Source organism: Cynocephalus volans, chromosome 14, assembly GCF_027409185.1.
Source record: "Cynocephalus volans isolate mCynVol1 chromosome 14, mCynVol1.pri, whole genome shotgun sequence".
NCBI lineage: Eukaryota > Metazoa > Chordata > Mammalia > Dermoptera > Cynocephalidae > Cynocephalus > Cynocephalus volans.
The window spans coordinates 64,704,530-64,716,166 of record NC_084473.1 but is presented as its reverse complement, the minus strand read 5'-3'; the positions used below and the strand labels follow the sequence as shown (position 1 = coordinate 64,716,166).

Here is an 11,637-nt window from a genome sequence, read left to right as displayed (position 1 = left end):
AAAATAACTGAAATAGTTTCAGAACAACTGCTATTGCTTACACTATGTGTCCCTTTCCTTCCTCCCCAAGGATATTAATTAACTGAATATGTAATATCTACTTAGAAATGTATAAGATTATATATTCCATTAAAAATAACATACAAAATATAAATGACTCTTAGTTAATTATATTAATGAACATCTATAAGAAGCACTGAGATGATCCAGGGGAACGTGGAACTATCATGTCTGCCTTGCAGTATTGAACCTCCCCAGAGTTCAGACATTTAGATGCTGCTCCTGCCACTCTCTCCGTCCAATCTCAACTTCCTGTTGGAAATTTGACCTCCCTATTGGCTACTGGATACCTTTAAAGTGCCTGTTTTGTGACATCATTTGCCCACCAACCTACTGCCACGTGGTAGAATCTTGGGGTTTCCATGGAGTTGTGTGTCAATAAACTCGAATCATCGCCAGTGGCCAGTGGCCAGTGATCAGTAACCTCTGTACTGGACACATGCACCCTTTGGCTTCTGCCACCCAGACATCCTCCAGTATCGTCTCCTCATCCTGTGTGTCCTCAGTTGACGTTTCCTCGTCTCTCTCCATGTCAGGTAAGGACAGGAACTTTCTAGGGTTTCATTGGATTTCTTAACCCTAAAGGTAGTAGTACCGTCAAGACACTTTAGAATAATGGGGTAAAGTATTGAACCAGAAATCTGGAAACCTCATTTCAGTTTTGGCTCTGACATGTACTAGCTGTGTAACTTCGGACAAACCATTTACTCTCTCACAAAATCTGTTTCCTCATATGTTATATTAGGATAATAGATTGGTTATTCTTTCTGGACCCTTTCCTTTCTAATGTTAGATCTTAAAGAGCTTGTGCACAGAAAATGAAATTAGACACTTCTTGAGACTGTTTGCTTCAAGAGAAACAGAGAAAAAGCCTCGGTGGTGTAGAAAACTAACAACATCTACCAAGAGGTTTCACCTGTAATTGTCTCCCTGTACTAATATATTAACTCCAGTATTTCAAATTCAGTGCTGTTCAAAAAGTAACATTCACTTGTTGTGGCGTTTTCTGTGTAAACTAGGTGAAGACATATAGGGAGAGGGGATGGAGAGTAGCGGGCCAGAAGGAGACAGATGTTCTTGGGGCAAGGAAGTTTGGCAACTGTTTTCATCCAGCACAGGCCAACAGGAACTGACAGGGGCAAGTGAATGTAAAAATGAGGAAGGAGAAACTAGATGAAAGAGGTGGAGAGCACGCAGGAGTTCTCAGGAAAAAAGAAGGCAGTTTGTGATGGAATGCTGAAGGGGACTCGAGATTTTATATGAAAGGGGCACGAGCATAGAGGGAAATCTCCTCAGAGCAGGGCAAAATGAAGTCAGCAAGTGCTTAGATGACCGGACTAAGAAGGAAACTAAGGCTACAGCAGGGTGTCACTAGGAAAAGCAGCTCACCAGGAAAGTCATATTTAGTTGCCTGGTTTTTTTCTGTTTCTTCTTTGAACTCAGATGACACTTGACAGTTTTATAAATGAACAGTGAAGAAATGGTTTAGAAATGATGTTTCGCATAAACAAAAAATTAAGAAAAGTGGTTATCTAGGGGGCTGGAGGGAACAGAATTTTAAGTGTTTTTTTTCCTGAGTTTTAAACCGTATGGATTTTTCTCATATTGAAAATAAAATTGTGTGTTTCAAAAATGATGTATCCTAACTTGCATCAGAAGGACAAATTCCTTTGCGTGCTAAGTAGGTGTCAAGTAAAGGCTGCTTTTCATCTTTACAATTATTTTCTTCCTGAATCAGAGTGCGTACTGATGAACAGTCATTAACCATTTTTAGACTTAAGAATATAAAGAACGACCTACCTCAGAAGAAAAAGAAAAAGTCAAGCACCACATCTGTAATTTCGCTTTTATCCAAACAAATTCGTGGAGTCCTTTGGGTTGTTTTTAAAACTGGATTCTGTTTAGGTGATCTTTTTAGGCTTTGGGGAGACATTTTCTTAGATGTTGACGATGATTATAATCTATGTTTGCAGGATAAATATAAAAACCTTCATGATACTTTTCTTTCTCCTTATGTGGCTCTATCAATTGAACTATCTATTTCAACTAGGATTAATATCTGCTACTTGCTGGGTAATATTCAGAGAAATAGGAATGAGCACAATAAAGGAATTCCTTTATGGTTATTGTTTTGCCCTCTGCTTTTACCAGTTTTTATTAAAATATTTGCCGGCAGATATTATGGCTCCCTATACATTCGCATTTACTGCATTTTCCTGCTAATTACACCTTTATATTAATATGGCTGCTCTGTCTATGTGTATTGGTTCATTCAAAGTCACCTTCTTTCGTGGTCTGTTCTTGGTTAGCAGTATTGTCTGAAGTAGAGGAGCCAATATTCACTTTCATAATATTACATCTATGGTAACAGAACTTCATTTTTGATTAAAATTACTAAGCTTTCATTCCTGCTGTAGTCATTATAGCTCAACTTTCATTAATACCTATGTGTTCCTTTTCGTAGTGGGATGTTATGCGTTTTTCATGATTTTTGTCGTATTGTCTTTCCAGAACTTCATGATCTCCCTTTCTACAAGTCATATGTATTACCTTCATACATATATGAATGATACCCGGTATTATTATGATGATCACTTTTTAGATGAGTAACCTAAAGTTCAAAGAGTTTCAATAACGTTTTTTTTTTTTTTTCCCAAAAGCATTTCTTGAGAAACACTCAGGTAGTCATTTTGACTTTGGATCAGAAGCTAGGTTTGAAGAGGGTAAAGAATGGTCCTTTACATTTACCAACTGGACGGGCTTACATGTGAACTCTAGGAAATGGCATGTGACCTACCCAAGCAAAATGAGACCGAAGATTACAATAGTAGTAGCTGTACAGTTTTCTAATGGACAAAATAAAATTGCCTGTATTTAACGTTGTATTTCTCCCTGTTTCTGGCCTTTGCTCAGAGCAAGACTACTAGCAATGGAGTCAGGGTCTGTAACCTGGTAATGATACTAACAAAATGAGAGAACCTGACTAAGTCAATCTGACCTCTGTGAGCCTCAGTTTCCTCACTTGTAATATGAGAATGTTCAAACTGAAGTTTGCTAAGGGCCTCCTACTTCTGAAATGCCTCGATTCTAGGAGATAATTACGAGACCATGCTAGTACCCGCTGAAGGGAAAGACAGGGCAGGGAGAAGTTTGCTTCTAACCTGGGAACAACATATGTAGCAGACCACTTGGGTCTTCTGCACATCTGTGCCCAGGTTGGAGCAGAGGCAGTTCCTCAGAAGAGTACCAAAGTGTTCCAGCACTTACGGACATCATCAGCTTTGATTTTTGGTATCTCAGTGAGCATTGGTATTAGAGACTTCCTGATTGCAACAAGCTTAACATAATGCTGTTCCTTAAAGAAAGTGAAAGTTTATCAATCTCATCGATCTTTCATCGCCCTTTTGTTTCCTGCAGAAAATTTCCAAAATCCATCTGTACTTGGAGCTTCAAATTCTCTTCAGCTCTCTCTTCCTGTGGTGAACAATGCAGTTTCCATAAAAGGAAGTGTCTGCAACTTTTCCAGCACCCGTGCACCAGCTGTCAATTCGGCATGGCTACTGCCATCAGCCTCTGGCACCTCTTTCCAGCCACTCATAGGTAGTGCCTACCCTTACCCACATTCTAGCACAGCTATGTTGTCTGGGGTGACTGGCCAGAGCCCGATCTCCACTTCAGCTGCCTCCTATCCAGGTATTCTTAAGTGGGATACCATAGGAAGCACTGAAAAGAAGTCATCTTCATTTGAAGACTACACTGTGATTGTCATTGACCAAGACACAGCTGTTTCTGCCACGTCTATGGCAGCCCAGTATGATAAAACTTCAGTTGCCAATACTGTGGTCCCTGTGTATCCATCACTGTCTGCCAGCCTTGTTCAGGGGACACCATCTCAGATTCCAAATCAGGGACATAGCCTGTCACTTCCCTACCAGGAAGGAAGCCAGATGTATTACTATAATCAAGGCACATTGGGGCCTCTACTGTGTGGAGAGCTTGGCCCCTGCCTGCAGTCCTATGGCTCTGTGTCGTACACGGGAAGCAGGGCCTCTGCCCCTCAACCAGAGATAGTGATGGTGCTGGAGGAGTTTCAGGCCACAAATGTCCTAACACCAGTCTCCACGTCTGGAACCTACAACTCGGTGTCCGCTCAATCCATGGCAGAAATTCCTTTTCAAGGTGAGTCCAAACAGCAAGAATGGAGAGGACTTAAGTCAGCATTGCAAAGGAGGGACACGTGTGCAGCTGAGAAGTGGTGAGTCCACAGATAGGTAGAGTTTAGGTCCTGAGAGTTTAACCACCACCATTGCTCAGTGCTCTCCACTTTCAGACTCTATATAGGTGGGAAGGTGGGATACTACAATGCCATCTATGCTACACACAAGAGAACATCAAGAACACACCAAGGGATGCCTCCCTGTTTGCTGCCGTGCTCCTCAGTCTCCCTACACCACCACACTGTAATTAAGGGCCTTCCCTGATCTACTGCTTTAGTCTCTTTGGAAGGCACTTCAGAATTCTTATGTGGTAGTGACAGTTTAATTTCCCTTAATGTACACCAGGATTTCAGACCTTGTGTTCAGAGATCCTGCCCATAGCAAGCCGGCTCAGAATGCGTCCTTGCTTGTGTATTTCATGAGCAAGGGCTCCACTCTCTGTCCCGGTCCTTGACATGAAGTGTTCTTATTCCCTCAGAAGAGTGGAGAGAATTGAAAGGACTGTATATGAGAATACTAGGCTGTATAAAACATTTCATAGTTCAAAAATCACGTTCACTTTTTAGTCACTTACCACAACCCTATGAAATACCAAGAAAACCGACAAACCATGAGATCAAATGATCACAAGCAAAGTAGACCGGTCCCTGCCTATCTTTTAACACAAGGTCCTGTCCATGGTCCTTAAGAAGTGCTAGTGGAAATGCCTTGCCCAACGTTGGAAGGTGCCTGATTGCTGTGTATGTATGTAGGGGGAGTATCTCACTTACCCAGGGACTGAGTTTTTCCTTGATTCCTTTGTAGTGATGGAATCTTCCTTTGGGATGGAGACTTCCCTGGGATTGCAACCTTCAAGCAAGGAACAAGCAGAGCATAAGAATTCGGATGAGATGAAAACCAAGGTTTCGAAGCCTCTGGATGACGACCACATCCCAATAGAAAACCAAGATCTTCCACTACTCCCTTTAGAAATCCCTGACATTCACCAGATTCTGGCGTGCATTGATCCTCCTGGACAAAAGGAACCTCCTGGTCCTGACAATGCCAGTCTCGGAAAGAACAGCCTTAGTCTTGAGGACCAAGGGACACTTGAAAATGGGATTGAGCCCAGCAGTGGTTTTCAGAACACCCCTAAACTGGTGGAAGATATTCACCTTCCCCAGCTCTTGAATTCCTTGAAATATCTTGACCAATCCAAAGATCTCACAGCCATCAAAGCCAAAGACACCAGAGCCATCAAGATGAATCAGGTGCAGGACAAGACGAGTACCATAACGGGTCCCTTCAATCAGGTCAGGAAGAACAGGCGTAAAGCCTCTGAGCATATGAGTGGTGCTCCCAGAGCCAAAAGCCAGCCAAAGAACCCAGAGTGCCTGTTAGGGGAAGAAGTGGTTGTTTGCAGTGCTGCAGCCAGTGACAGGGCTCCTGTGAATGCGGTCAAGCATCCTAAGAGCGAACCTGAGAATGGTGCCTCTAGCAGGGTGAGTAAAACTAAGAGCCACAGGCAGGAAAAAAACGAAAGATCAAGAGAAAATCAGTCCAGGAAAGCTGAAGAGAGTAAGCAGCCAGGGAACAAAGTCCAGGCAGAAGGGAAGCCAACTATTCCCAGGATGAAGCGGAAGAAAAATCAACCTGACCTTAGCCAAGAGGTCTTCAAAAAGCCTCGAAGCAGCCTAGGCATGCACATGCTGGAGTCTGTGCAGGTTTTTCATGCACTGGGGAGGAAGAATGACAAGAAAGCTGGGCTCTCTTCCTCTCGGGCCCTAGGAAACTGTAGCAACACCAGAGAACCCCAGCCAGCCCGAGCTATCAAACGACAGCCGGATACCCCATGGAAGGGTAAAAGTCCTGAGAAAACTCAAGTCAAGGCCCAGAAACGACATGGCAGTGCTGAAGAGGAGTCTCCATCTCCATCCCAGTTTGAGCTGCCACCTCCTGGGAAGGTCAGGCTGATACCTTTGCCTTTTCTGACCCTGGACAGGCCTCGACCTCGACCTGCTCCTCGGAGGCCACAGTCTCTGGCCTCACATAGGCCTGGTATGGCTTACTCTGCCCAGCCTGGTGCTACTAACTCAGCCAATCCATCCCAACCAGCTCCTGCCAATGCATCCTTGACAGGTCCTGCCAGGCCAGCTCAGCCAATTCCAATCAACACAACCCAACCAGGTTTGACCAACCCTAGGTCGCCCAGTGTCCCTCAGAGGGCTGCTTCTGGGCCCGCACCCGACAAAACATCATCCTGCACTTCTCTGCGGCAGGGGCCCGTTTCCACTGCTGTGACCAAACTCCAGCCACCACCCAAGCCTCAAACCCAATATCCACTCCAAGACTTGCGCTACCAACGAATTCCATGGAGGAATCCAAATGTTCCTGAGCCAGAAATGTCAACGCCCATTACAAAAGAGCAGAGGCCAGAGCGCGAGGCCATGAAGAAGCTGGCTCAGCAAGAGCGTGAGAATGCTGCCAAATGTACATCTTTGGGGAAAGTGCAGTATTTCATCGAGAAGGAAAAAGAGATGGAAATGGCTAGATACTATGGCTATGCAAAATAAGAGCTTCTAAGATTGTTGGTGCCACTTTGGGTACCAGCTGGTTTTCCGCATGTATATGTAGATAGACACAAGATAGATATAGATAGATAGATAGGAATATAGATAGATATAATATGCACATAGATAGATAGATACAAATTTCCCTCTTCTGATATATTTTTAAACCTTAATGAAACTGAATAAACACATGTCCTCGAATTAATAGCTGAGTAATAAAAAAGCCTGTTGAGTTTTCCGATGCTCTTTACTGTGGTTTTTCCTTGGTGGTCGTGGTGGGGGATCAAAGGCTGCTTTAGAGAGAAGGAAAGGAAACTTATGTGGAAGAACAGGAAATAAAGGGATAATACCTGAGGAGAGAGGAAGCAACCCGGTTCAGGTCTAGGAACGCCATAAGGGGAGAGGTTTTATGGGCTCATAGAAAGAATCAGAAATAGGGGAATAGGCAAAAGTAAGATGCAGAGTCTGAGGTTAGGTGAAAAGAGTAAAATTTGGATAAAGTTGAAGAAGGCTGAAGAGCAGTCTGGGCTGAACAGAAGAAATGTAAAAAATCTCTGACACAGGATGGCTTTATGTCTCATGACCTACCAGATAGCTTTAGAGAAAATACGATCAGGACATATCTCCAACGGGTTTGTTTTACCTTATGCATGTGCGAGTAGAGCTGGGAAAGGTGAATACTAAACACAGGGGAATCTACCAGGGGAGTGGCAAGAGCTCACAGATTTCCTGCAGGCAGGTGATAACCTGGGGCCTAGCAAAGTGAATGGCAGCAGCATGAGGCTCACCCAAAACAGGGCCTGGAATATAAATCTCTATTCACTCAACACCTATGAACCGGGCCGGAAAGATGCATATCTTCAGTTAACCTTTGCAACGTGCAAGGCCAATATTATTTATCACCCTGCCACTTCAGTAGCAGGTTCAGCTGGGGCTGGGGTCGCATTGCACGCAAAGGAGCAAGGCCTCCATTGGAAGCCTAAGAGCCCCCCAAGTCCTCAGTGTATGCAAGCGCCCACAGTCGGTCAACCTGGCTTTCAGAGCACAGCATCTGGAGGTTTCGGTTGGACGAGATCAGCTTCTGGAGGGGCCTGAATATTAAGGTGAAAAGCCCAGCAAGTTCTCCACCGACCCGTGCGCGTCCTGCCTTCCGGGACCATCCCCATCAACCGAAAAGCTGGAGAAAACTCGTCCCGGAGCTTCCATTTCTAGGTGAGAGCGGGGGGTGCGCGTGCGCACTTGGCGGCCCTCCGAGGGATGGGACGCTGGCGACCAACGGTCCAGGGCGTTAGTTGAGCGTCCTGGTGGCGCGCGCGGGAGGGAGACTGGTTGGGAGACGGCGGGGGGAGCGCAGGAAAGGCAGGGAGGGGGGCAAGGGAGAAATGCGGCTGCCGATCGTCACCCCGGGAGAGTTAGTACTTTACAGCAGTAAAACTGGTCTTTGAGGTATAACTCGCTCAAAGTAAAATCGACCGTTTAAAAGCGCACAGTTCGGTGGCACTTCGTACATTCACAAGGTTGTGCACCCATCACCACTGCCTCATCCATACCATTTTCATCATCCTAAAAGGAGTCCTCTCTACCCCCTCCCTCCTACTCCTGCTCCAGGCAACCGGTAATTTCTACTGATTTGCCTTTTGGGGACATTTCATATACATGCTGTAAATGGAATCACACAGTGTAACCTTTGGTATCTGGCTTCTTTCACTCAGCATAATGTTTGCAAGTTCATTCATGTTGTAGACTGTCACTATGTCATTCCTTTTCACGAATGCAGAATATTCTATTTTCTGGACATACCACCTCAGTTCTTCTGTTCAAGAGCTGCTGGACACTGGGTTGTTTCTTTAGTCATTTACATGTAGAGAGAGTTTATTCTGTGCCAGGCAGCACCTGGCTAAGGTACTCACCCCATTTCACAGATAAACGATACTGTCTAGGATTTGCCCAAAATTAAGTGCTAGCAATTGGGGGAGCAATTTGAACCCAGGCATTCAGACTTGAGAGGTAATAGTTTGACATGAGAGAACATTAGAAAGACGCAAAAAGCTGTTCAGTGGAAATTCATCATTTTCCCCATTTTTCAGCCACCCACTTCGCCCATCCCTCAGAGACATCTACTATTGCCACTTTTTGGATCCTTCCAGAGAACTCATTTATGTGTACCCAACATATTGTACGTATCCCAATTTATTCAATAATCGGTCCTACTGCTTTGAAATGTCTTTTTTGTGTTATTGTAAATGCCTATGTTTATTTGCACTACCGTTTTCAGAATTGTCCTCGTTTTTTTTTTTTTTTGCCTCTCTTTTGTATTTGCCATTTCTCTAGAATCATTTCTATCTTCTTTTTCATTTAAAAATATTTCTCGTGTTTTCATTTACTCTTGTGTTTCTTTTAGTTTGGTCTTCAGTTCTAAGAATTTTTTAAGAATTTTTAATTGTGTTCTGAGTTCTCTCAGCTCTTTTAGTTCTGATTTATGTCATTCCTTCATATTTTTTTTATTTTGATACATTACACGTCATGTAAAATTTCCCAGTGTTAAATATTTTGAAGCGTACAATTCAGTGACAAGTAGATTTGTAATTTTGTCCCACCATTATCGGTATCCACCTCCAGAACTTTTCCATCATCCCAAAGAGAAACTCTGTACCCGCTAGATAATAATTCCCCTTCCTCCCCCATCCATGTTCTTTCATCTTTTGGAAGCTTTTCCCAATGTGTTTTAGCAAGTTTTAAAGAGCGGGTTACCCTTGTGACCTGTTTTAGGGCCTGTCTTTTCTGACTTGCATTGTATGAGAGAATCCTACTCTGCCCCTTATTCTCTTTTTTCTTGAATACTTTTGTACGGAATCTGATCTCAATCCTTTTCTGTTATTCGTTTTTAGGGGAAATTAGTTTTTCTGCACTTTGAAGAGGAAGTGTGGTTGTGGATAACTTTTCTAAGTTCCTAACTTCTCTTTCTTACTGAAATGGTATTCCAAAACATGGCGCCTTGCGTTCTGAGATGTCTGGACTCTGTCCCCCTCCTCAACTTTTATCCTTTGTGTCTGTTGCTCCTCTTAGCAGTTTCTCTTCTGTGTGGGGCCACATCCTGGAAAGGGGCCTGGCTGCAGTAGAAGGGCTAGACTGCATCAGCCCTTCAGATTTTATCAAGGGCCACTTTACACTTACTCACATCAGGTCTGGGCAAAAAGCCCTGCACTTTCAGCCTGCTGTGCTCGAATTGGTCCACGTGTTTTCTAGTGACACCTGCTGGCAGTTTGGAGGCCTCCTGTCTGCCACCCCGTCTTTTGCAGATGCTGATACCAGGTAGGTCTGGTGCCTATCAGTGGTGTTTTTTTCCACCCTCTTGTTCTGGGGATCATAGGGAAAACTTTGTCCTCTAGGTTTGTGTGTAAATGTTACTCATAGGTTTCTGAGGTTTTTTGGTCTATTTCCATGAGAGAATTTTGGGAGACTCAAAAACTCCACTGCTGCCTCAACCTTTCTGAAATCCTACTCAATCTTTTTTTCATATTTTTTCTTCTAAGAGACGACCGGAAAGGGGATCTTGGCCCTTGACCTGGTGTTGTCAGCACCACACTCTCCCAAGTGAGCCATGGGCTGGCCCCCATATTTTGGAAATATTTTGGTACACATTATGCAACTTGTGTGCAGTTTCAGGTTTTTTTTAGTTGTGAGAAACAGAAATAGGCTCTGAGTACGTACACTAAAGAGAAAGCTATTAGGAGAATTTGGGGTAACGTATCAGTCAGTGTTCAATCAGAGATGCAGAACCAGGAGAGAAGCGAAGCACCGGGGATTTGTCACAGAGATTTGATCTTGCCCAGCTGTGGGAGCTGGTGACGTAGTCTCTGTAAGGCTCTCGTTCTCAGGTCTGAGGCTGGAGCTTGTGGTCAGTGGGGCATTTGGGGAGGGGAGGTGGGTGTAAAGTGGGGAGAGCAAGAACACGCTGGAACCCACCAGCTGAAGACCAAAAGGACAGACTGAAACTCTGCCTCTGGCCTTGGTGGCTTGCATGTCCTGCAGAAGTCAGGATCCTTCATCACAGGGCTAAACACGCATACCTGGCTCAGAAGTCAGAGGAGCTGAAGGAGGGTCCTGGGAAAGGCAGAGCAGTGCGGATCTGGCAGTTGTGAAGATTTAATGAGCAAATACATGTACAGGTCTTAGAACTGCGTTTGGCACACTGTCTGTGCTCAACACAAATTTAGTGATTATTTCCCCACACTGCTTCAGGATTTGTGGAAATGTGAGACACAGTCTCAGATCTTGAAGAACTTAAAATGTAGTGAAAGAGAGAAGATGAACATATGGAAACAAGAGCCAACAACCTTGGCATTCACTGTTAAATTGTGCGATGCCACCCCACACAGGAATCGAGAAGAGGGCAGAGCAGGGAAGGAGGCTGGACCTAAGGAAGGCTTGACACAAGAGCTCGCCATGGTCTTGAGGGATGTGTGGACAGGTAGGGGAGATCGCCCGGAGTGAAGATGGCAGTGATGGGAGAGCGTGTGGCATGCTGGGGAGAAAGAAGTCCCAGCAGAACAGAAAGCGCACTGAGCACAGAGGCAGAGGCTGTGGCTGTGTTAGTAATGCCTTCCCGGGTTCAAGACATGGGGCCCCGACTCCACTGGGTAATACAAAAACGGGAGGTGTGTGATGAGGCACAGGGATAAATTCGTTAAGGCGTGGCTGAGCCAAAGGCACAAAGCTCGAACTATGCCACCAGGACAGCGTCTCTGGGAATCCTGGCCCTCTTTCCTCTGAGTCTACTGTGTTCTCAGGCAGGCTATCCCACATGGTGA

The 11,637-nt window shown here is 44.6% G+C and overlaps 1 protein-coding gene across 1 annotated transcript; it reads left to right on the top strand.

The window, feature by feature from the left end:
- Positions 1-499: 499 nt before the first annotated feature.
- LOC134362542 (uncharacterized protein C2orf78-like) lies at positions 500-6,814 on the top strand (the record flags this gene model as incomplete). The annotated part of the gene is made up of 3 exons (XM_063077779.1): positions 500-596; positions 3,478-4,220; positions 5,141-6,814. Coding segments are annotated over exons 1-3 (2,514 nt in total), but the record flags the coding sequence as incomplete, so codon positions are not given.
- Positions 6,815-11,637: the final 4,823 nt, after the last annotated feature.